Source organism: Sus scrofa, chromosome 6, assembly GCF_000003025.6.
Source record: "Sus scrofa isolate TJ Tabasco breed Duroc chromosome 6, Sscrofa11.1, whole genome shotgun sequence".
In the NCBI taxonomy this organism is placed as follows: Eukaryota; Metazoa; Chordata; class Mammalia; order Artiodactyla; family Suidae; genus Sus; species Sus scrofa.
The window spans coordinates 53,845,939-53,867,035 of NC_010448.4; the positions used below are offsets into that span (position 1 = coordinate 53,845,939).

The 21,097-nt window shown below is 57.8% G+C and overlaps 3 protein-coding genes across 3 annotated transcripts in view; all 3 read left to right on the top strand.

Moving 5' to 3' along the window:
- Positions 1–3,597, top strand: part of GRIN2D (glutamate ionotropic receptor NMDA type subunit 2D) — a 39,946-nt gene extending 36,349 nt beyond the window's left edge. The window contains 3 exon segments of the mRNA XM_021094673.1: positions 123–317; positions 320–354; positions 522–3,597. Of these exon segments, the coding sequence (XP_020950332.1) occupies positions 123–317; positions 320–354; positions 522–1,850 (1,559 nt within the window). The 3' untranslated portion in view covers positions 1,851–3,597.
- On the top strand, positions 3,735–10,291 carry GRWD1 (glutamate rich WD repeat containing 1). The gene is made up of 7 exons (XM_003127271.4): positions 3,735–4,108; positions 4,394–4,511; positions 4,698–4,857; positions 7,036–7,249; positions 7,437–7,579; positions 7,712–7,909; positions 9,324–10,291. The coding sequence occupies exons 1-7, from the start codon at positions 3,922–3,924 to the stop codon at positions 9,639–9,641; spliced, it is 1,338 nt and encodes a 445-aa protein (XP_003127319.1). The 5' UTR covers positions 3,735–3,921; the 3' UTR covers positions 9,642–10,291.
- KCNJ14 (potassium voltage-gated channel subfamily J member 14) lies at positions 15,817–20,827 on the top strand. Its single transcript, XM_003127272.4, has 2 exons — positions 15,817–17,162; positions 18,860–20,827. Exons 1-2 carry the CDS (start codon positions 16,455–16,457, stop codon positions 19,454–19,456), a joined length of 1,305 nt encoding a protein of 434 aa, XP_003127320.1. The 5' UTR covers positions 15,817–16,454; the 3' UTR covers positions 19,457–20,827.

The window sequence follows — 21,097 nt, forward strand, 5'->3', positions numbered from 1 at the left end:
ACCCCGGGGTCCTGGGGAAGGATGGGATGGGGACCCAGATATGGGTCTGAGATGCCTTTATCAGAGAGGAGTGTCCTCAGAGGGTGCCCACGGCAGGTGACCTGCCACCCGCCTTTCCCCAGATGAGATCGAGATGCTGGAGCGGCTGTGGCTCTCCGGGATCTGCCACAATGACAAGATCGAGGTGATGAGCAGCAAGCTGGACATCGACAACATGGCTGGCGTCTTCTACATGCTCCTGGTGGCCATGGGCCTCTCCCTGCTGGTTTTCGCCTGGGAGCACCTGGTGTACTGGCGCCTGCGGCATTGCCTGGGGCCACGCACCGCATGGATTTCCTGCTGGCCTTCTCCAGGGTATGGGGCGAAGGCGGCAGAAAGGGGGAGACGGGAGGAAGCAGGCCGGGATGCCTAGAAATGGCAGCCGGTTGGGTGGAGGTGCGGAAGGGGAGGGAAGGACGGAGGAAAAGGCAGGTGGTCCTGGGCATCCTCCGCTGACTCTGCTTCTCCCGCGGCCTCCACAGGGCATGTACAGCTGCTGCAGCGCCGAGGCTGCCCCGCCACCGGCCAAGCCCCCGCCGCCGCCGCAGCCGCTGCCCAGCCCGGCTTACCCCGCGGCGAGGCCCGCGCCCGGCCCGGCGCCCTTCGTGCCCCGGGAGCGCGCAGCCGTGGACCGCTGGCGCCGCGCCAAAGGGGCAGGGCCGCCGGCGGGCGCGGGCTTGGCCGACGGCTTCCACCGCTACTACGGCCCCATCGAGCCGCAGGGCCTGGGCGTAGGCGAGGCACGCGCGGCGCCCCGGGGCGCGACCGGGCGTCCGCTGTCCCCGCCGGCCGCGCAGCCCCCGCAGAAGCCGCCGCCCTCCTACTTCGCCATCGTGCGCGACAAGGAGCCGGCCGAGCCCCCCGCGGGCGCCTTCCCCGGCTTCCCGTCGCCGCCAGCGCCCCCTGCCGCCGCAGCCACCACCGTCGGGCCGCCGCTGTGCCGCCTGGCCTACGAGGACGAGAGCCCACCGGCGCCCACGCGCTGGCCGCGCTCCGACCCCGAGAGCCAGCCCCTGCTGGGCCCCGGCGCCGGAGGCGCGGGCGGCGCGGGGGGCGCGGGCGGCGGAGCCCAAGCCGCGCCCCCGCCGTGCCGCGCCGCGCCACCCCCCTGCCCCTACCTTGACCTCGAGCCGTCGCCGTCGGACTCGGAGGACTCGGAGAGCCTGGGCGGCGCGTCGCTGGGCGGCCTGGAGCCCTGGTGGTTCGCCGACTTCCCCTACCCGTACGCCGAGCGCCTCGGGCCGCCGCCCGGCCGCTACTGGTCGGTCGACAAGCTCGGGGGCTGGCGCGCCGGCAGCTGGGACTACCTGCCCCCGCGCAGCGGCCCCGCCGCCTGGCACTGCCGCCACTGCGCCAGCCTGGAGCTTCTGCCGCCGCCGCGTCATCTCAGCTGCTCGCACGACGGCCTGGACGGCGGCTGGTGGGCGCCGCCGCCCCCGCCCTGGGCCGCGGGGCCCCCTCCCCGGCGCCGGGCCCGCTGCGGGTGCCCGCGGCCGCACCCTCACCGCCCGCGGGCCTCGCACCGCGCGCCGGCCGCCGCGCCACATCACCACCGACACCGGCGGGCCGCTGGGGGCTGGGACCTCCCGCCGCCCGCGCCCACCTCGCGATCGCTCGAGGACCTCAGCTCCTGTCCCCGCGCTGCCCCTGCGCGCAGGCTCACTGGGCCCTCCCGCCACGCGCGCCGGTGCCCGCATGCCGCGCACTGGGGGCCGCCGCTGCCCGCTGCGCCCCACCGGAGACACCGGGGCGGGGACCTGGGTACCCGCCGGGGCTCGGCGCACTTCTCCAGCCTCGAGTCCGAGGTATGACGCGGCCCGGGAGGGGGGGGCCGCCGCCCCCTCGGTCCGCGCAGGCCACAGCCCGAGGGGGCATGCGGGGTGGACAGGACCCGCGTGGGTTGGGAAAGAACAAATGGACCTGGCCGGACCCCGCCTGGAGCAGCGTCCTGAGCCCCTCGCTACAGGGGCGCCGAGAGCCAGAGGGGATTTGGCCCCACAAAGCTCACCCAGCCTAGGAGCAAGGGGATGGGATCTCGGATGCCACTGAACTTTTTTTTAAACCCGACAAGGGCTTTTTAACGTCACCAGATGGGGCAGGAGGTGGCAGGGGTCACGCCACGTCCGCGCCTCACCCCTGCGCCCGGGGCCGTGGCCCTCACATCACTGTGCAGCTCCCCGGCCCCAGCCACGCCTCCGGGGAAGCCCGTTTTTAACCTTTCATCCATCGGGACTCAAAACTGTGAGACGCGTTCGCCAAACTGTGACCCCAGACCTTGGCCCCGCCACACAGAAACCCCTGACCCCAGACTGTGACTTCCGACCCCTAAAAATGGTCATCCGACCCCAGACTGTGACCCCTGACCCCAAACTGTGACTCCACCCCCAGACTGTGCCCCGACCAGACTGTGCCCCTCGACGTCTAACCGTGACACCCTCCCCACCCCACCCTTTTCCAACCAACCTCGGTAGCTTTTCCCTCTTTTGCCCTAGGACACACCCCCAACGGAAGCCCCGCCTCCCCTGCCCCAGCGTTGATCCCAACCTCCATCAGGCCAAAACCTCCCACCCTTTCGCACCTCACTACCAGGCCCAGGTGCCACCAACCATATACTCTCCAAGTCCAACCTTTATTTGTGCCCCTTCAGTAATCACCCAGCAGCCCCCCAAAAGCCTCCTCTTCCCAGATCTCCAGCCGGGTCTGGAAATGGGTTGTGGAAGGGAGGGATCTGGGAGTTCACACTCACTACCAACCTCCCTGGCCACTCTCCTGTCCCACATTGCAGTGTTTGGAATAAACCATGTTTTTATGCCTCCTCAAGCCAAGTGTGAGATCCATGCCTGTCTCAGTCCCCTCAAACTTCTCCGGAGGAAACAGAAACTGAGAAAAGTCCCTCAGAGGAAGAGGGTGCAGAAAGAGAATTTGAGCAAGAACAGAGACCCCAGAGGGAGGCGGGAGGTGAAGACCCAGAAAGAAGCCATGAGAAGAGACGAGCTAAGAAGGGGTGGAGGCGTTAAGAGAAGGGGGACAGAGAACTCAAGAAAGATCTGGGATTCAAAACATCCTAGAGGGTACCATTCCTATGGCAACAGGCAATGAGGTTTGCTAGGTTCTTAATATCCTGTTCAGGCAAGTGAGGAGAGTGCCTATTATATCCCAGCCAATCCACAAATCTTCAATGTTGTGAAGCTCACCAATGAGAACCTAGTTCTAACATTTCATTATGCCAATTAGCCAAACCTCTGGTGCTAATGGGCAATAAAAAGAGCCGAAACACTTGTAATAGCTGCCTCCAGAGGGTGGGCTTTCTGATTAAGTGCTTGCTGACCACAGCTGCAACGTGAACGCCTGATGAGGCAACTCATCCTCACTCTACTTAAGCATTTGGAAATGAATTAAAGCCTTCATAACAAGAAGCGGGGGAAGAATAAGGAGGGGAGAAGAAACCGGCTTTATTGGTCCTAAGGGAGCAGAAACCTAGTCTCCTAGCTAGGATTATTTGCATACACGAATAATTAATTAAGTGGAAAGAATGCCTTGGGAGTCAAAAGTGGAAGATGGTGTCTGGGCTTGGACCTCCTCTAGCTGATGAGGAAAAAACAGGCCTCCCGTAGAACTACAACTCCCAGGAGGCCTTGCCGCGGCTCTGCGGAGGAACTCCGCAAAGTCACCGGGAGGGGGTAATTCTCCAGATCCGCAGGCCTCGCTAGCTGGACCAGGACACGATTATGTCAGTTCTCCTTCACCCGGTCCCATCGCCCTCTCTAATCAGCGAACCCGGGGGTTTCCAAGGTAACCACGCAGCAGGGCGGATCTCATAAGAAGGCAACGCAACCCGGAAGTGACGCTCTTACCTCGCGCCGGCTGCGAACGGGTTGGAAGATGGCAGCGCGCAAGGGGCGGCGGCGCACGTGTGAAACTGGGGAGCCCATGGAGGCTGAGTCCCACGATGCAGGGTCCGAGGGCCCTCCCCAGGTCTACCTACCGGGCCGGGGACCGCCACTGCGTGAGGGAGAGGAGCTGGTCATGGACGAGGAGGCCTACGTGCTGTACCACCGAGCACAGACTGGTAGGGCTGGGGCATTCGGACTTCCCGGGGCCAGAGCAAGGAGGGACTGGAAATCTGGGTCCTGAGGGGAGCTGGTCCTGAGCCTTTAATTTAAGAGGCGCTCTGAAAGGGGAAACTGGGGTTCCCGAGGGGAGCCGGTCCTGAGCCTTTAACTTAAGAGGCGCTCTGAAAGAGGAAACTGGGGTCTAAGAGAATTGACACCACACTCAAGAGATACCTCTGGCTATTAGGGCCTGAGATACTTATGTCCCATCCTAATTTTCCAACCGCTCCTTCCATCCCCAGGCGCCCCCTGCCTCAGCTTCGACATAGTCCGGGATCACCTGGGAGACAACCGGACTGAGCTTCCTCTTACACTTTACCTGTGTGCTGGAACCCAGGCAGAGAGCGCCCAAAGCAACAGGTGAGAACTGGGCCTTTACTTCGACCAGGAGTCTGAGCCTTCAGCCCCCCGCCCCCGCGGCTCCCCCCCCCGCGGCCCCCCCCGCGGCCCCCGCACCTAGAAATAGGGGGGTTTCCAGCCTCCCCACTCCCTTCTTCCCAAGGATCCTGGTATCCAGGGCCTCATTTCATCCCACACTTCCGCCAGATTGATGATGCTTCGAATGCACAATTTGCATGGGACAAAGCCCCCGCCATCAGAGGGCAGTGATGAAGAGGAGGAGGAGGATGAAGAGGATGAAGAAGAGCGAAAGCCTCAGCTAGAGTTGGCTATGGTGCCGCACTATGGTGGCATCAACAGAGTTCGGGTAAATACAGCCCCCGAAGCCTGCCCTCCATTCTCTGGAGCACAGAGCGTCCCCGCCCCCCATCCACGCCCTTCAGCTTTTAGAAAACACTTGACACAATTTCGTATATGAGTTTATCACATCTTAACTGTCATGGTAGTTGTCATCGTGCTAGATGCTGTGGGGATATCTTTAGTGTTCTTTCCTTTTCTGTAAAATGGTGAGAGTTAGAAAACTTACCTGGTGTGACTGATATGAGGGTAAAATGGGATCACTTTGTGTTACTTCAAGCATTGAAACTCCCAAGTTCCTGCTGTGACTCATCGGTAACCCAACTAGCATCCCTGAGGCTGTGGGTTCGACCCCCGGCCTCACTCAGTGGGTTAAGGATCCGGGTTGCCATGAGTTGTGATGTAGGTCGCAGACACGGCTTGGATCCCCAGTTGCAGTGGGTGTGGTGTAGGCCGGCAGCTGCAGCTCTGATTCCACCCATAGCCTGGGAACTTCCATATGCAGCAAGCCTGGTCCTAAAAAAAAAGCAAAAAACAAACAAAAGAACTGAAATAGAGTTACTTTAGGTATCTAAAAACAGTGCTATCATATGAGATGTTTGTTTTCTGTTATTGCTTAGGGACTGTTCTGGCCTATGCGGTTACTTTTGTGCTTCAGAATTAACAGCCCCTTCTGACGGGGTTGACATGAGCAGTAAAGTGTTGCATGCGCAGTGCTTGGCCCATAGTCCTTGCTAAACATTTCCATTAAAGTATTACTGAGCTTCAGGTGCTGTTCTAGAGCCTGGGGTTTTAACAGGGAGCAAAAGGTCGCTGGCTCCTTGACACATGCCAGTGGGAAGAGAACAAGAAGAAACTAAGTGTATTCACGTGTGTCCCCAGGTGCTGAGTGTTGTGGAGGAAAATAAGGGAGTTAGGATCTTCCGCTGTGGGGCTGCTATTTTAAATAGTCAAGGGAGCTTCCTGGTTAGGACCTGGTGCTTTCACTGCTGCAGCCCAGGTTCAATTCCTAGTCTGGGAACTGAGGTCCCACATCAAGCTGCTGCTCAAACCCTGCCCCCCACCCCAAACTAAAAGTTTGGTCAAGGAAGCAGTCACCGATAAGGTGTCATTTGACTGATAAGAGACCATGTGAACAGAGACCCACAGGGAATAAAGGAGTGAGGCAAGGATGTCTGTGGGAAGGGTTGCCAGCCAGGGAATAATAAGTGCAAAGGCCTGGGGGTGACCATGGCATGTTTGAGAAATTTTGAGGAAAGCTGGGGAGGGCAGTGCTAAATGGATGAGGGGGGCGAGTGATGAGGTTTGGCAGGTGGGTGTGGCAGAGACATTGTTTTGGGCCTCATAGGCCATTGTAAGGACTTGGTTTTCACTTGGAGGGAAATTGGGAGCCATCAGAGGTTTAGAGCAGAGGATGGATGGGGTCTGACTTGTGTTTGAAAGGGATCCCTCTGACTGTTGTATTTAGGATAGACTGTAGGGGGGGCAAGGGCAGGAGGCCAGGGTCCGGTGAGGCGGCCAGCACTGTGAAGAATGCAGGGGAGGGTGACTTCCATAGTGGCATGGGTGGCGGCCGAAGGGCTTGGAAATGGTGCGTGCGGAGTGCAGCCGGCATGGGTGCTGGGCCTGAGGAAGGAGAACAAGTCCTACAGTTTGAGGCCCGAGGTGGGGACCTCTGGAGAGAAGTAGGTTGCAGGGGGCGATTCGGAGCCCGGCTGTGGTCTGTGACATCTGAATGGTCAGTTCAACATGAGCTGGAGTTGAGGAGAGCGGTCAGGGCCAGCGGCTACTGGGAACCTTGAGTCCGCAGGCCCTCCTAGTGGGCAAACATGCAGAGGCAGAGAGATCCAGAGACTGAAGCCCCTGAGCTGCCTACGTTTAGAGGGTTACGGAGACAGGAGTCTGAACACACTTTGGGGCGCTAGTGGAACCAGAGCCTCAAATCCCGGGAGTCTGGGAGGAGTTTTGTCCTCCCCAAGCACCACCTCTCCTGCGGGGTGGAGCTGTCCCAGGTACCAATCCCGTCTTGCGGCCATGAGTCCGGACTCGCAAGGGTTTCTGGGAGTTGTAGTCCCAGGGCTGGGTGGGTGGGGTCTGAGTAACTGCACTTCTGGTTCTCAGCAATGCTAGGGACTGTGGTCACCACCCTGTGCCTCCCCCCTCCCCTCTCCTCCTCGCTCCCCTGCAGGTGTCGTGGCTGGGTGAGGAGCCGGTGGCCGGGGTGTGGTCAGAGAAGGGCCAGGTAGAGGTGTTTGCACTGCGGCGGCTCCTGCAGGTGGTGGATGACCCCCAGGCCCTGGCCACTTTCCTCCGAGATGAGCAGGCCCGCGTGAAGCCCATCTTCGCCTTCTCTGGCCACATGGGCGAGGGCTTTGCACTTGACTGGTCCCCTCGAGTGCCTGGTGAGTCCTTGGGGTGCGCCCTTGTGGCACAGTAGCTAAAGGATCCAGTGTTGTCACTGCAGTGGCTCGGGGTCGATCCCTGGCCCGGGAACTTCCACCTGGGGGCTGAGAGGGAGCAGGCTCTGGGAGGAGCGGGAGTGAGCCATGGCCGGGTGCCAAGACGTCGTTTCCCGACTCCCTCACCCAGGGCGCCTGCTGACCGGGGACTGTCAGAAGAACATCCACCTCTGGACACCTACGGACAGTGGCTCCTGGCACGTGGACCAGCGGCCGTTTGTGGGCCACACACGCTCCGTGGAGGACCTGCAGTGGTCCCCAACAGAGGACACGGTGAGGGAGGGCTGGGGGTCTCGACTCCAAGGTCTTGGGGGAGGAGGGGGCTGGGCGCAGGTCCTGCTGAGGGATCAGGATCTTCAGGGTATGTGGGGTCCACCAGGGTCCCTCAGACTCTGCCTTGTCCAGGTATTTGCCTCCTGCTCGGCCGACGCTTCCATTCGCATCTGGGACATCCGGGCGGCGCCCAGCAAGGCCTGCATGCTCACCACCCCCGCCGCCCACAACGGGGATGTCAACGTCATCAGCTGGAGCCGGCAGGAGCCCTTTCTGCTCAGTGGCGGGGACGACGGAGCCCTCAAGGTCTGGGACTTGCGGCAGTTCAAGGTACAGTCCCAGCTGGGCCCCAGGGGAGAAGCCCTTGCTTCCTGCAGCCGCTAGGATCTGTGGGGTTTCCCTCCTGTGGGGTTTATACACTGGTGCCGGGAAGGCCCTTTGAATCAGGGAACAGATGGGGCACCAGGCTCAGCAGGGACCAGGCTTGGGGCTGCAGTGGGGTTGCTCCATGCCAGCTGGAGCGCTGTCAAGAGGGGCAGGTGGTGGCAGGGACTCCAGCCGTCGCGCCGTGCTGCCCAGGGCCTCCGGGGCTTCAGAAGATCATAGTTTTGCTTCCAGTGGATTTCACAGCATGACTGGGAGAGGGACCCGAGGTGAAGAAGGGGCAGAGGCACACGGGGAGGGGGTGCGGTATTGCCAGCGAGGAGTGGACCTTGTAGAACTGTGGGGCTGGGGCAGCCTCTGGTGTCTCCCTAGACAGAGCCAGGGCTTCATGCACCTCTGTGCCCTCCCCAGATCATCTTTTTTCTTTCCCCAATGGAAGGGAGAAACTTCTGGAAAGGGAGCCCCCAAGGCAGGAGGTTCAGGGCCAGGTCATATGGCCAAGTGGATTGGTGGTTGGAACTTTGGAACCACCTTGCCAAATCACAGAGGCTCTGATCCCCACCTTTGCTTTAGTAAAAGTGCTATGCTCTGCATCAGCCTTCTCTGGAGCCCGGGAATGTTTTCGTTTGGTTTTGGTTTGGGTTTTTTTGTCTTTTTAGGGTCACACCCACAGCATATGGAGGTTCCCAGGCTAGGCGTCTAATCGGAGCTCCAGCTGCCAGCCTACACCACAGCCACAGCACCAAGGGATCCAAGCTGTGTCTGAGACTTACAATGCAGCTCATAGCAACGCCAGATCCATAACCCACTGAGCGAGGCCAGGGATGGAAGCCGCATCCTCATGGACACTAGTTGGGTTCATTACCACTGAGCCACACGGGAACACCTTGTTTTGCTTTTTGGTCATCCACGTGGCATATGATAGTTTCTGGGCCAGGAATTGAACCGTGCCACAGTAGTGACAACACCAAATCCTTAACTGCTAGGCCACCAGGGAACTCCCAGCCTGGGAGTGCTTTTGTCACCTTTAAGGCCTTCTGGGATGAACCTGGAGAGCCACATGTTCCTTTCATAGGAAAGGAAACGGAGGCAGGCCAGGCAGGAGCGAGGGGGGGTTCTGTGACCTAGAGCTGGGCAGGGCCTCTTGGCAGGTGAGGGCACTGCAGCCCCTGAGACATTACACCTTTGCGACCAGCTGCAGTTTGCCCTCTGTCCCTTTCAGAGAACCTGGGTTCGTGGGGGCACAAGGGGTGGAACCTTGGTTGAATCCCAAGGCTGGAGAAGGGTGGGGTACTCTGCCCAGGTCACCCCAAGAGTCAGGCTGAGGGGCTCAGAGGCCCTGACTCCGATCTTCCCACAGTCGGGCTCCCCAGTGGCCACCTTCAAGCAGCATGTGGCCCCCGTGACCTCGGTTGAGTGGCACCCCCAGGACAGCGGGGTCTTCGCGGCCTCCGGAGCAGACAACCAGATCACCCAGTGGGACCTGGCCGTGGAGCGGGACCCCGAGGCAGGCGACACGGAGACCGACCCCGGGCTGGTGGGCCTGCCCCAGCAGCTGCTGTTCGTGCACCAGGGCGAGACGGACCTGAAGGAGCTGCACTGGCACCCGCAGTGCCCCGGGGTCCTGGTCAGCACCGCCCTGTCGGGCTTTACCGTCTTCCGCACCATCAGCGTGTGAGGCCGCCCGCCGCCTGCCCGCCCGCGTCTGTCTGGTCCTCCGCTCGGGAGCGGAAGTTAAGTTCCTTCCCCTGGAGGGGACTCTCTCAGATCTGGAGGGGAGGCCAGCCCCCCCCCTCCGAAGGGACTTAGTTTGGCCGGTTGACCGCCCCGATGGATTCCATTTGACTTGGAAAGGTGTTGGTTTGGTCCAGTGACCCTTCCAGCCGAAGGATGTGGTTTGCCCCGTGGCCCTATAAAACCACTGGGTTTGACCCCACTGACCCCTCCTACCCAAGGACTTGGTTCAGCCCGGTGACCCCCACCTGTCAGAAGAGTCCATTGGCCCATTTCCCAGGTGGGCCTGAAGGTGGCTGTGTTGCTGCAGATACTCTGTTAGCTGCATGCCACTGGGCTTGACCCTTTGACCTCTCAGCCACTGGGCTCCCCCAGGGAACTCGCGTGCTTTGCAGTGGCTGTGCCAAATTTGAGGGCTGGGTTCTTCCAGCCGAATTTGGTTTAGTCCCTGTCCTCCTGCCAGCTGGATGTGGCCACAGAGCTTCCCAGGGAGAGGCTGTGTGGGGCCTTCTCCCCTCCTCCCGAAGGGGGGCGCTTGCAGGGAGGAAAAGTGCGGGCTCCCGAGGGGCAATAAAGGACCAGAGGAGATGCGGAGTGGATTAGACTTGTCCTCCTGGCCACTGGGTCCCTGCTGTATGTGGCCGAACCCTCAGCCCATTAAGTGCTGTCCGGTTCTGTCCTCCCTACATCCTGTTCCACCTGCAGTTCACCCCGGGTCTCTGGGCAGGAATCTCCCATGTGCCCCCCAGCATCTCGGGGACCCAGGGAGCCCCCGTCCCTCTTGTCTCTCCACCACTGTCCTCGTGGTCTCTGTCTCACTCACCATGTCTTTGTTCCCTCATGTGGGTCCCCGTCTTTCTCTGTCGCACTGGCGTCCCCGTCTGTCCTGCGTCTCCTGGCCCCCAAGCTCTGGCTCCCTGCCGCCTCCCCCTTCTGTGTCTCTCCTCCGCCACCGTCTCCTCACCAGCCTGCTTGGGCCGGGGCCCAGCCGCCCTGCCTGGCCGTCCTCCCTGGCTCCCCCTCTGCGGCTCTGGGCTGGCCCCACCCCCTGCCCCCCCTCGGGCCAGGCCTCTGATCTGCTGTGGACGCAGAGGTTGGGCGCCGAGGACAGACGGCAGCCCCTCAGCACCCACGGAGGCCTCCCCTGTGCCCGAGCAGAGGATCCCCCCGGCAGAGGGCATGGGGGTGGGCCGCCCCAGCAGGTATGTGCCTCCGGTGCGGAGCCCCGGCTCTGAGTCTGGGAGCCACCCTCCACCCCTTGCTCTGGCATCCGCCCCCAAGAGCCCCACCCCATCCTTGCTGTTCCCCCTCAGTGACAGATTCCAAACCCAGAACAGTCTTCCGACCCCCCTCCCCCGCCCGCCCCCAGTTCAGTGCCCCCCAGGTCCAAGCACATCTCCTCTTCCTGCCCCTTTTCACTGCCTCCCTCCCCACCGCACCACCCGCCCTCTCGTCCCATCTCTGCCTCCATCTGCCGACTCCACACTTCCAGTCTTTCCGTTTCCCAAGACGCAATCACGTCTCTGCCCGATGGCACCTCACCTGCCTGCCTCTTTCCTGTCCCCCTCTCTCGGGACCTCTGCACCTCTGGGTTCCTGTGACCCCGATGGGGTCTCAGCCTCCCGTCAATCTCTGCCTCCAGCTGGCTGCCCGCACCCCACTGGTGAGTGGGGGGCCGAGGGGGGACAGCCAGGGTCTCAGGGAGCGTGTGAAAGTGCTGCTCTGGGGTGGGGGCGGGGCTCCTCAGCCCCAGATTAGACAGTGACTTTGACACGAAGTTGATGCACCTTAAGCCCCGTGTCGCCTTTATATGGAAACATTAAGCTGCTCTCCCAGGTCAGGGGGAGGTGGAGGTGGGGAGGGCTTGAGGCTCTGGATCCTCTTCCCTTGGATCCTGCTGCCCCTGGTGAGTGTGCCCTGAGGCCAGGTCCCATCCACTGCCTGCTGGCTGGGCCATGTCGGGGGGCAGACAGGACCCCCTTGGAGGTAAAGGGCCCCCTTCTCTGTGAAACGGACAAGACTACGTCTGCCTCACGGGTCTGAGGGTAGTGTGGGGGGATTTAAGAAGGCGGAGCCCTGGGTCGGAAAGGCCCAGGACCCAAGCCGGCAGCACACTCCTGGCACTTCGTGGGTCTGGCCGGGCCTCTGAGCCTGCTCCCCAACCTGTGAACTGGGGGGATGATCTTGACCTCCCAGCATCCAAGGTGAGCGGTGGGTGGGGTGTGATGGAGCCTGGTGGGCGGGCTGCAGACAGCTCTTGTGCTCAGTAAGGCTCAGAACTCGGGTGCTTGGGAAACAGGAGTGGACCAGCAGGTGGTTCATGGTCAGGTCTGTTCCCCGGGCTTTGGCACCAGGAAGGGGTTGGGAGGCCAGAGTTTGTCACTCCTTGGCTGAGGGACCTGGGACAAGAGACAGACCTCTGCGCCTCAGTTTGGTTTATTGTGAGAGGCAAGTCCCCACATCCAAAGGCTGTGGCCAGAGGTGGTGAGTGGGTGTGAGGAGGCCCTGCGGGTCACCTGCCTCCCCCACTCCACCGTGTCGTTAGGTGACCCCTGAGAGGGGGCTGGTGCAGTGCGGGGACTCCGGGCTTGGAGCGGCCTGCGGATGTAGAGCCTGCGCTGACCTCAGTTCCCCCTTTGCAGGAACAAGCTAATGTCCAGAGTAGCTGAGGGTGAAAAAAGGAGAGTTGGGGCTTATCATGGGCGTGGAACACGGCCAGGCCCAGCCTACTCTGACCTGAGCCTCTGTAGAATGGGCCTAAGAAACGACTACCTGGTGGGGCTGCCTGGGTGGTCCCGGACAGCAGGGGCAGAGAGCCCCAGAGGTGAGGGAGGGGCTGGGTACCCATTGCTGTTGAACTTGGCAGCCACTCATAGCCCTCTCCTTGGCGTGAGTGCCCCCAGCCATGCCAAGAAGCCCATGAGGATCCCCAGAGCCTGGCACAGGGGCTCAGGTGCATAGGCGCGTGGTAGGTATTGATGGAAATGATGGCTGTGCAAGCCATTCAGCCCCCCAGCCCAGCAGGTCCCTGCAGTCCCTCCTCCACGGAGCCACATGTTAACCCTGCAGCTGCTGGAGGCCAGTGAGGCCCGTAGGTCACGCGGGCCCCTTCCTTCCTCTCCCCTCCCTCCCCACCCCTCCAACCCTGGTTCAGCTGCTAGGGTTGCCTCCATCTCTCAAATGAGGGAACCAAGGTTCAGGAAGGGACGTGACTTGCCACCAGTCATACAACTAGTAAGTGCCTGAGCTGGGATTCAACCTGGAAAAGGCTGAGTTCCTTCTTCTGAATCCCTCTTCCTTTCAAGGTGGGGTTTTCAAAATCCCCATTCCACAGATGAACAAACTGAGGCTCCAGAAAAGGAAGCCAGTGGTCCCAGGGCACCCAGTGTGTCAGCAACGGAGCCAGGAAGGCCCTTCCTGACCTTGAAGAAGTCCAATTCCCCCATTTTACAGTTGAGGAAACTGAGGTTCAGAGAGGCTTGCCCGTGACCTGAGAGTCAGGGCTGAGCCTGGGTTTTATTGTATATTTTGGTTTCTTGTAAGAGCTTCACTGAAATAGAATTCACATGGAGTTCCCGCTGTGGTGCAGTGGGTTAAGAATTTGACGGGGGGCGGGGGGAGGGCTCTGGTCACTGTGGAGGAGTGGGTTCCATCCCCAGCCTGGCACAGTGGGAACCAGTGTTGCCGTGGCTTCGGCTAGGAGTCAGTCCCTGGCCTGGGGAACTTCCATGTGCCACCGGTGTAGCCACTTTAAAAAAAGAATGTAAAAAACTAGGGGGAAAAAAGAAAAAATAAAATACATCACACTGGTTGTTTAAAAAAAAAGAAATTGAATTCACATGCCATACCATTCACACTGCACTGTAATATTTTTAGTATATGCAGAGATGTGCAACCATCACCACAATCGGTTTTAATTTATTTTTTATTGTTTCAGCCACACCTGTGGCATGTGGCAGTTCCCGGGCCATGGGTCAAACCTGTGCCACAGCTGTAACCAGAGCCAGAGTGGTGATAATGCAAGATCCTTAACTTGCTGAGCCACCAGGGAACTCCCTCAATCAATTTTAGACATTTTCATCACCCCAATAAGAAACTCCATTCCTCTGGCTCTCACTCCCCAATCCCTCCATCTCCCCAGTCCTGGGCACCACTCTTCTACTTCCTCAGGGTATAGATTTACCCATTCTGGCTATTTCATACTCATGGAAATATATAATATACGGTCTTTTGTGTCTTTCACTTACCATGATGTTTTCAAGGTTCATCCATGTTGTAGCATCTATTGCTTAATTTTTTTTTTTTATTGCTGGGTAGTATTCCATTGTGTGGATATATCACATTTTATTTATTCATCCCTCAATTGACAGATATTTAGGTTGTTCCCGTCTTTTGGCTATAGTTGAATGATGCTTCTATGAACACCTGTGGACACTTGTTTTTCTCTCAAGTACATACCTGGGGTGGAATTGCTGGGATACATGGTAATCCTGTTTACCCATTTAAGGAACTGCCAGACGATTTTCCACACCAGCTACACACTTTTCATTCCACCAGTAGCTTAGGAGGGTGCCACTGTCTCCTCATCCTTGGAGCTTTTCTGTTTTTGTTTTTTCCAATTTTCACAGCCATCCTAAGTGGTCATAAAGTGTAATCTCGTGGATTTTTTTATTTTATTTTATTTTTAGGGCCGCACTCGTGGCATATGGAGGTTCCCAGGCTAGGGGTCGAATTGGCGCTGCAGCTGCCAGGCTACACCACAGCCACAACAACTCCAGATCCGAGCTGCGTCTGCGACCTACACCACAGGTCACGGCAACACCAGATCCTCAACCCACTGAGCGAGGCCAGGGATCGAACCTGCGCCCTTGTGGATACTAGTCGGATTCATTTCCGCTGAGCCACAACGAGAACTCCTCATGGCTGGTGGTTTTGATTTGCATTTCCCAGATGGCATAATGTCGATTCTTTTCATGTGCTTACTATCTGTACAGTTGAGCCTCAAGTAACATGGGGGTTAGGAGTGCTGACCTCTGCACAGCTGGAAACCCATCCTCCTGTCTCCATGGTTCTGAATCCAAGCATTCAACCAACTAGAGACCACAGAGTACTACTGCAGTATTTACTGGGAAACAATCTGCATATAAGTGGACCCATGTCGTTCAACTCTTATCTTTTTTTGGAGAAATGTCTATTTTAGATCCTTTGCCCATTTTATTTGCTTTTTAGGGCTGCACTCGTGGCATATGGAGGTTCCCGGGCTAGGGGTCGAACTGGAGCTACAGCTGCTGGCCTACACCACAGCCACAGCAACTCGGGATCTGAGCCGTCTGTGACCTACACCACAGCTCATGGCAATGCGGGATCCTTAACCCACTGAGTGAGGCTGGGGATTGAACCGGCGTTCTCATGTATAGTAGTCGGGTTCGTTACCGATGAGTCATAACAGGAACTCCCCTGTGCCCATTTTAAAGTTGGGTTGTCTTATTGACTTCTAAGCACTCCTTATATGTTTTAGATACAAATTTCTTGGATACGATATGCAACTGTTTTTCCATTAGTGGGCTGACTTTTCACTTTCATCTTAGAGTCCTTGGAAGCACAAACGTTTTTCTTCTCTTTTTCTTTTTTGGCCGCCCCACAGCATATGGAGTTCCTGGGCCCAGAATCAGATCAGAGCCACAGCTGTGGCGACACCAGATCCTTCAACCTGTTGCGCTGAGCCGGGGATGAAACCTGAGTCCTGGTGCTGCAGAGACTGCCAATCCCATTGCACCACAGTGGGAACTCCAAGTTTTTCACTTTGATGAAATTCAAGTTATGTATGTATTTCCTTTTGTTGCTTGTGCTTTCTGAGCTTTTGAACCACGGGTGACCTCAGAGCCCAGGCTCATCTCTCCACGCTGACTCCATGGTGAGCAGCAATTATCACTTTGTCTTTTGTTCTTTCATTCTTTTATTCATTTTTATTGCAGTGTAGTGGATTTCCAATGTTGCATTAGTTTCAGGTGTACAGCAAAGTGATTCAGTTACATACGTGTGTACATATACATTCTTTTTCAGATCTTGTCCATTACAGGGAATTAAACAGTTGCCTGTGCTATGTTGCAGGTCCTTTTTAAGTCTCCTTCATGTGCAGTAGTGTGTGTCTGTCAATCCCAAACTCCTAATTTATCCTCTCCCCACCCACCCCCCAACTCCCTTTCCCCTTTGGTAACCATAAGTTTGTTCTCTTCTTCTGTGACCATTTCGTCTTTATGAACGTGGACTCTGGAGCTGGATGGCCAGCACTCAAACACCAGCTTATTCAGCCATGACCTTGGGCAAGTTCGACAGATGGCTCTGTACCTCAGTTTTCTCATTTGTAAAATGGGGATAAAAATGTCTGCATTGCAGAAGCTCAAATATGGGAGTTCACAAGTGTTTAAGACAGAGTCTGGCGCTGTATAAATGTCCACTCTAATTACTGCAGCGCTTGCTGTAACACCGACAGTATTGCTGTTACGCCTATAGTTGTGCTGCTATTGTTACTATACAGGTATCTCCTGTTATCCTTCTTGTTGATGCCCTGCAGTTCCGATCTATCCACCTATTTGCCAGATGAGTCCCCTAAAGCCCAGGGAGCATGCCAGGCCAATGAGCCCATCCATTCCTGGCACCCCTGAAGTGGTGGCACACCTGGCACGCCGTTTCTTGTCCCCACAGGTTCGGGGCGCCCGCCCCCCGCTAGGCCAAGTGGAGGGGGTGTCCCCGCCCAATGGGCCTGGCCAGGGCCCTGCGCCGCCTCAGCGGCGCCCGGGAGCCGAGGGACAACCCGGCGCGCGACGAGGAGGAGGCCGGGCCGGAGCTGTGCCGCAACGGGTGGGCGCCGGCGCCGTCGCCGGTAGGGCGGCGTCGCGGGCGCTTCGTCAAGAAGGACGGGCACTGCAACGTGCGCTTCGTGAACCTGGGCGGCCAGGGCGCCCGCTACCTGAGCGACCTGTTCACCACGTGCGTGGACGTGCGCTGGCGCTGGATGTGTCTGCTCTTCTCCTGCTCCTTCCTCGCTTCCTGGCTGCTTTTCGGCCTGGCCTTCTGGCTCATTGCCTCCCTGCACGGCGACCTGGCCGCCCCGCCGCCGCCCGCGCCGTGCTTCTCGCAGGTGGCCAGCTTCCTGGCCGCTTTCCTCTTCGCGCTGGAGACGCAGACGTCAATCGGCTACGGCGTGCGCAGCGTCACCGAGGAGTGCCCGGCCGCCGTGGCCGCTGTGGTGCTGCAGTGCATCGCCGGCTGCGTGCTGGACGCCTTTGTCGTGGGCGCCGTCATGGCCAAGATGGCCAAGCCCAAGAAGCGCAACGAGACGCTGGTCTTCAGCGAGAACGCCGTCGTGGCGCTGCGCGACCGCCGCCTCTGCCTCATGTGGCGCGTCGGCAACCTGCGTCGCAGCCACCTCGTCGAAGCCCACGTGCGGGCGCAGCTGCTGCAGGTGCGAGACCCACCCTCGGAAGCCACGAGGTTGAGGGGAGGGGGTGCCTCCGGGGATGGTGAGAATTGTAGGTCTAGGCGGCAGGTGAGTCGAGCCTGGAGGGAACCTGGACTACAATTCCCAGCAGCCTCTCTGACCCGGACCCTTCCGCCCCCACCTTCTAGGCTGAGGATGGTTCCCCGAGCCATTGTAGAAGTTGTAACCCCGAGAGAGAGGTCTCTGATCGTTTCTTCCTGGGGGGCTAGACTTGAGACAGATTTTGAGACATAAAGAGCTTCTTGGGGCTTGAGGATGGACCTCCTATGGAATTGTGGGAAATTCGGAGCTGGACGGTCCAAGCCTTGAACTACAATTCCCAGAAGCCTCTGGAGGCAGGGAAAGTGCCTATCTGGGGTGTTTTGAGGAGGCATTGTGGTTTGGTGGGTGGTGTAAACCACTGCTCAGGTTTCCATTTCCCAGAAGATATTGCGGTACAGAGCGAGGCCTGTGACTGAGGCCAGGCCCCCATGAGCTTGTGGGTGATATAGGCCTGAGGGTGGCGGGGCTGCTCATACCTGTACAGCCAGGGAAAGCAACTCTCCATGGCCTCTGGACTCGGGGTCCTGCAGCAGTTGTGGGAGACTTCATTCCCCACCTCAGTGGCCCAGACCCTCCCACCTGCCTCCTGGTCACAGAAGTACAGGGCAGGGTTTGTGAAACTCTTGAATGTTAGCTTCTCAGCAGAACACCAAAACAAACAAAAAAACTACAGCTCCTGTTGGCCCCTGGGGCAGTGGCTCCCTCCCGCGTCTGATGAAGGTGACTTAGTGTTTCTAGAATTTTGATCAAACTGCCCAAACAAATTCTGGCGCAGTAGCTGCCCTTGTCCAAGTCAGGACACTTGAGAACCCTGGGCTGAGGCTGGACTTGGGGGAGAGGGAGGACCAAGTGGTGGTGGGAACTACAACTCCCAGGAGCCCCCACTTCTGTCTCCTGCTTAAGAAAGGAGGATTCATGACCAGGAGGGACACTATCTCTCCCAGAAGCCTGTGGGGCACTGACCTGGCCTGGGAGGTGGGTGTGAAACCATTGGGTAAGGTGGGGTGAAATTGCCAATACCTGGCCTGGGGTTAGGCCCCACCCCACACAAATACTCGGCTGCACACGCGAATGGAGTTGGTGGGGTTGGGGGCGCAGGTGGATAGCCCAGGGGCTAGCCTGAGGCAGTGATGGAACATAGGCTGTTGGACCTAGATTGCCGTCCTGGTTTATTTTTCTCCAGCGTGTATTGAAAGGCATTTTTCTATCCCTCCCCTCCTCCTCCACTTGCTTGCTGGCTGGATGTCCTTCTTACTTTCTGGTGTCTCTTTAACCCCGTCTCTGCCTTGCTGATTTCTGTGGCTTATGCCAATGTGACTCCTTCCCTGTCTCTTTCCCTCCCCTGTCTTCCTCTTAACTTGGGCTTCCATCCCCAAACCCTCTCTGCGTCTCTGTCCCTCCTTGCTCTGCGCCTCCATCCTCCCCTTCCCTGCACCCCCATCTCCCTCTCTCTGGGTCTCTGTCCTCCTCTCTTTCTGGGTCGCCACCCCGCCTCTCTGGGTCCGTGTACTCTCCGCACCCCTGCTGATCTCTGCTCTGCTCTTTCTCACTGTCGCTGTCTCTGCCTCCGTTGATGTCTGCGCTCCCTGCTGTCTGTCTTGGGCCACCTTTTGCCGCAGCCTCGAGTGACCCCAGAGGGTGAGTACATACCGCTGGACCACCAGGACGTAGACGTGGGCTTTGATGGTGGCACCGACCGCATCTTCCTCGTGTCTCCCATCACCATCGTGCACGAGATCGACTCTGCCAGTCCCCTGTATGAACTAGGACGGGCTGAGCTGGCCCGGGCTGACTTTGAGCTGGTGGTCATCCTCGAGGGCATGGTCGAGGCCACAGCTATGACCACACAGTGTCGTTCGTCCTACCTCCCTGGTGAGCTGCTTTGGGGCCATCGTTTTGAGCCAGTCCTCTTCCAGCGTGGCTCCCAGTATGAGGTCGACTATCGCCACTTCCATCGCACTTACGAGGTCCCAGGGACACCTGTCTGCAGCGCCAAGGAACTGGACGAACGGGCTGAGCGGGCTTCCCACAGCCCCAAGTCAAGCTTCCCTGGCTCTCTGGCCGCCTTCTGTTATGAGAATGAACTTGCTCTGAGCTGCTGCCAGGAAGAAGAGGAGGAAGAGGAGGCCACGGAGGGGGATGGGGCAGAGGCAGAAGATGGAGCTGCCAGCCCCCGAGTACTCACACCAACCTTGGCGCTGACCTTGCCTCCATGATGCAAGCTGGCATCCCTCTATTTGTACCCCCTTCCCGGTGGTAGCAAGATGGAGAGATTGGGTCCTCTCCTGGGATGGGAACAGGTGTTTTCTGAGACCAGCAGGCCTGCTGGGTAAAGGACTAGGTGGTGATATTCTGCCTTGGCTCGCGGACCCACCATGGACGTACCAGACCTTAATTCCTCCAAATTCCGCGCTCCCTCCCAAGACCCCTTTGACAGCCCCATTCTGGAGTCTCATCAGAGATGAGGGATCCAGAATGCTGGACCACCCAAGAGGCAAGGACTGGTAATTCTAGATTCCTCTAGATGGCCAGTTTGGTTTGTTAAGCAGGATCCTGAAACAGTGCTCTAGGCTGCCTCTGGGGGAGGGCGTCAGCTGATCTCAAGCAGCAACAGAGATCTAGAATTTGTTGGTCTGAATTGACCTAAGATTCAAGGGACTGTTGCTTCTAGATTCAGCCAGCCATGTAGCAAAACATTTTTTTACTAGACGACCTAAGGAGGGAAAGTTATGGAATGCCCCAAGAAGTCAAGACTATCTTGATGGACCAATGACATGGAATGTTCACTGCAAGTCAAGAAAAGACCTGGTTCTTCCAAAACATCCAAGAATTGAGATTCTGTGAATCCAGATTGACCACAGAGGCAAGCACTGGTGATTCTCGGGCAGCTTTGAGCCAAGAGTTGGACTACTCCAGAAACTAGAGTTCTCTTTCTAGAATGCACAAAACAATGGAGTGTCTGTGGGTCTACCAGAACTAAAGTGGCAGACTGGGAGTTGTTGATATTAGCTAACTTTGGACCACTGGCTGTAGAGCATCAAACTGAGGGAATGATCCGTGCTTCTAAATGATCCACAGGTTTTGTGTCTTTTAAAAGTGCCATTCTAGAATATCCAAAGGAACCAAGAGTCTGCGGCTCTGGATTGATCGGAGTCAAGGAAGCATGGACGGTTCTAGACGTCTGAGATTGGCTGGTTCTGGTTTGCCCAGGGCCGTGGTGAATACGGATGAGGATGGATGACTTCTTGGTGGTTCTGTAATGCCAAAAGGAATCGGGGCTCCAGGGATCCAGAGCTGTCCCTGATTAAAACCTGGAAGTTCTAATCCACTTCTAGAACTTGAGCGGTTCTAGCAGGTGGATTCAGGATTTGACAGACCACGTTGCTAGGCTGACCTAGAAGGTGAGGACCCCAGAAAGACACTGTGGGGAACAGGGCTAGTTACTGGCAAGGGAAGGGAGAGGCCTGAGGCTGGTGAATCTACAGTGCTCTGGAATCTTCCACCTAGTGATATGTGTCTATTTCTTAAAGATGTTATACATATGTGTATTATGTATATAAATAATATAAATAAAGATATCTATCTGTTTTTTCCTGTGGTTCCTAAGAAAAATTAGAAAGTGAGCTTGGAGTTCCTAAGATGTTGCAGTGGGTTAAGAATCTGACTGCAGCAGCTGGTATCACTGCAGAGGCGAGGGTTTGATCCCCAGCCCGGCACAGTGGGCTAGAAGATCCAGTGTCGCCGCAGCTGTGGCTTAGGTCTCTGCTGCAGCGTGGAGTCAATCCCTGGCCCAGGAACTTCCACATGCAGGGGGTGTGGCCATACAAATGAAAAAATAAATAAATAAAAAGGGCACA

Bases quoted from the DNA above. Each gene is read 5' to 3' on its own strand.
- GRWD1 (XM_003127271.4), top strand. From the start codon at position 3,922: ATGGCAGCGCGCAAGGGGCGGCGGCGCACGTGTGAAACTGGGGAGCCC. The intron at 4,512-4,697 runs GTGAGAACTGGG...CACTTCCGCCAG, and splicing joins GAGAGCGCCCAAAGCAACAG to ATTGATGATGCTTCGAATGC. The intron at 7,910-9,323 runs GTACAGTCCCAG...ATCTTCCCACAG, and splicing joins GGGACTTGCGGCAGTTCAAG to TCGGGCTCCCCAGTGGCCAC.
- KCNJ14 (XM_003127272.4), top strand. From the start codon at position 16,455: ATGGGCCTGGCCAGGGCCCTGCGCCGCCTCAGCGGCGCCCGGGAGCCG. The intron at 17,163-18,859 runs GTGCGAGACCCA...CTTTTGCCGCAG, and splicing joins TGCGGGCGCAGCTGCTGCAG to CCTCGAGTGACCCCAGAGGG.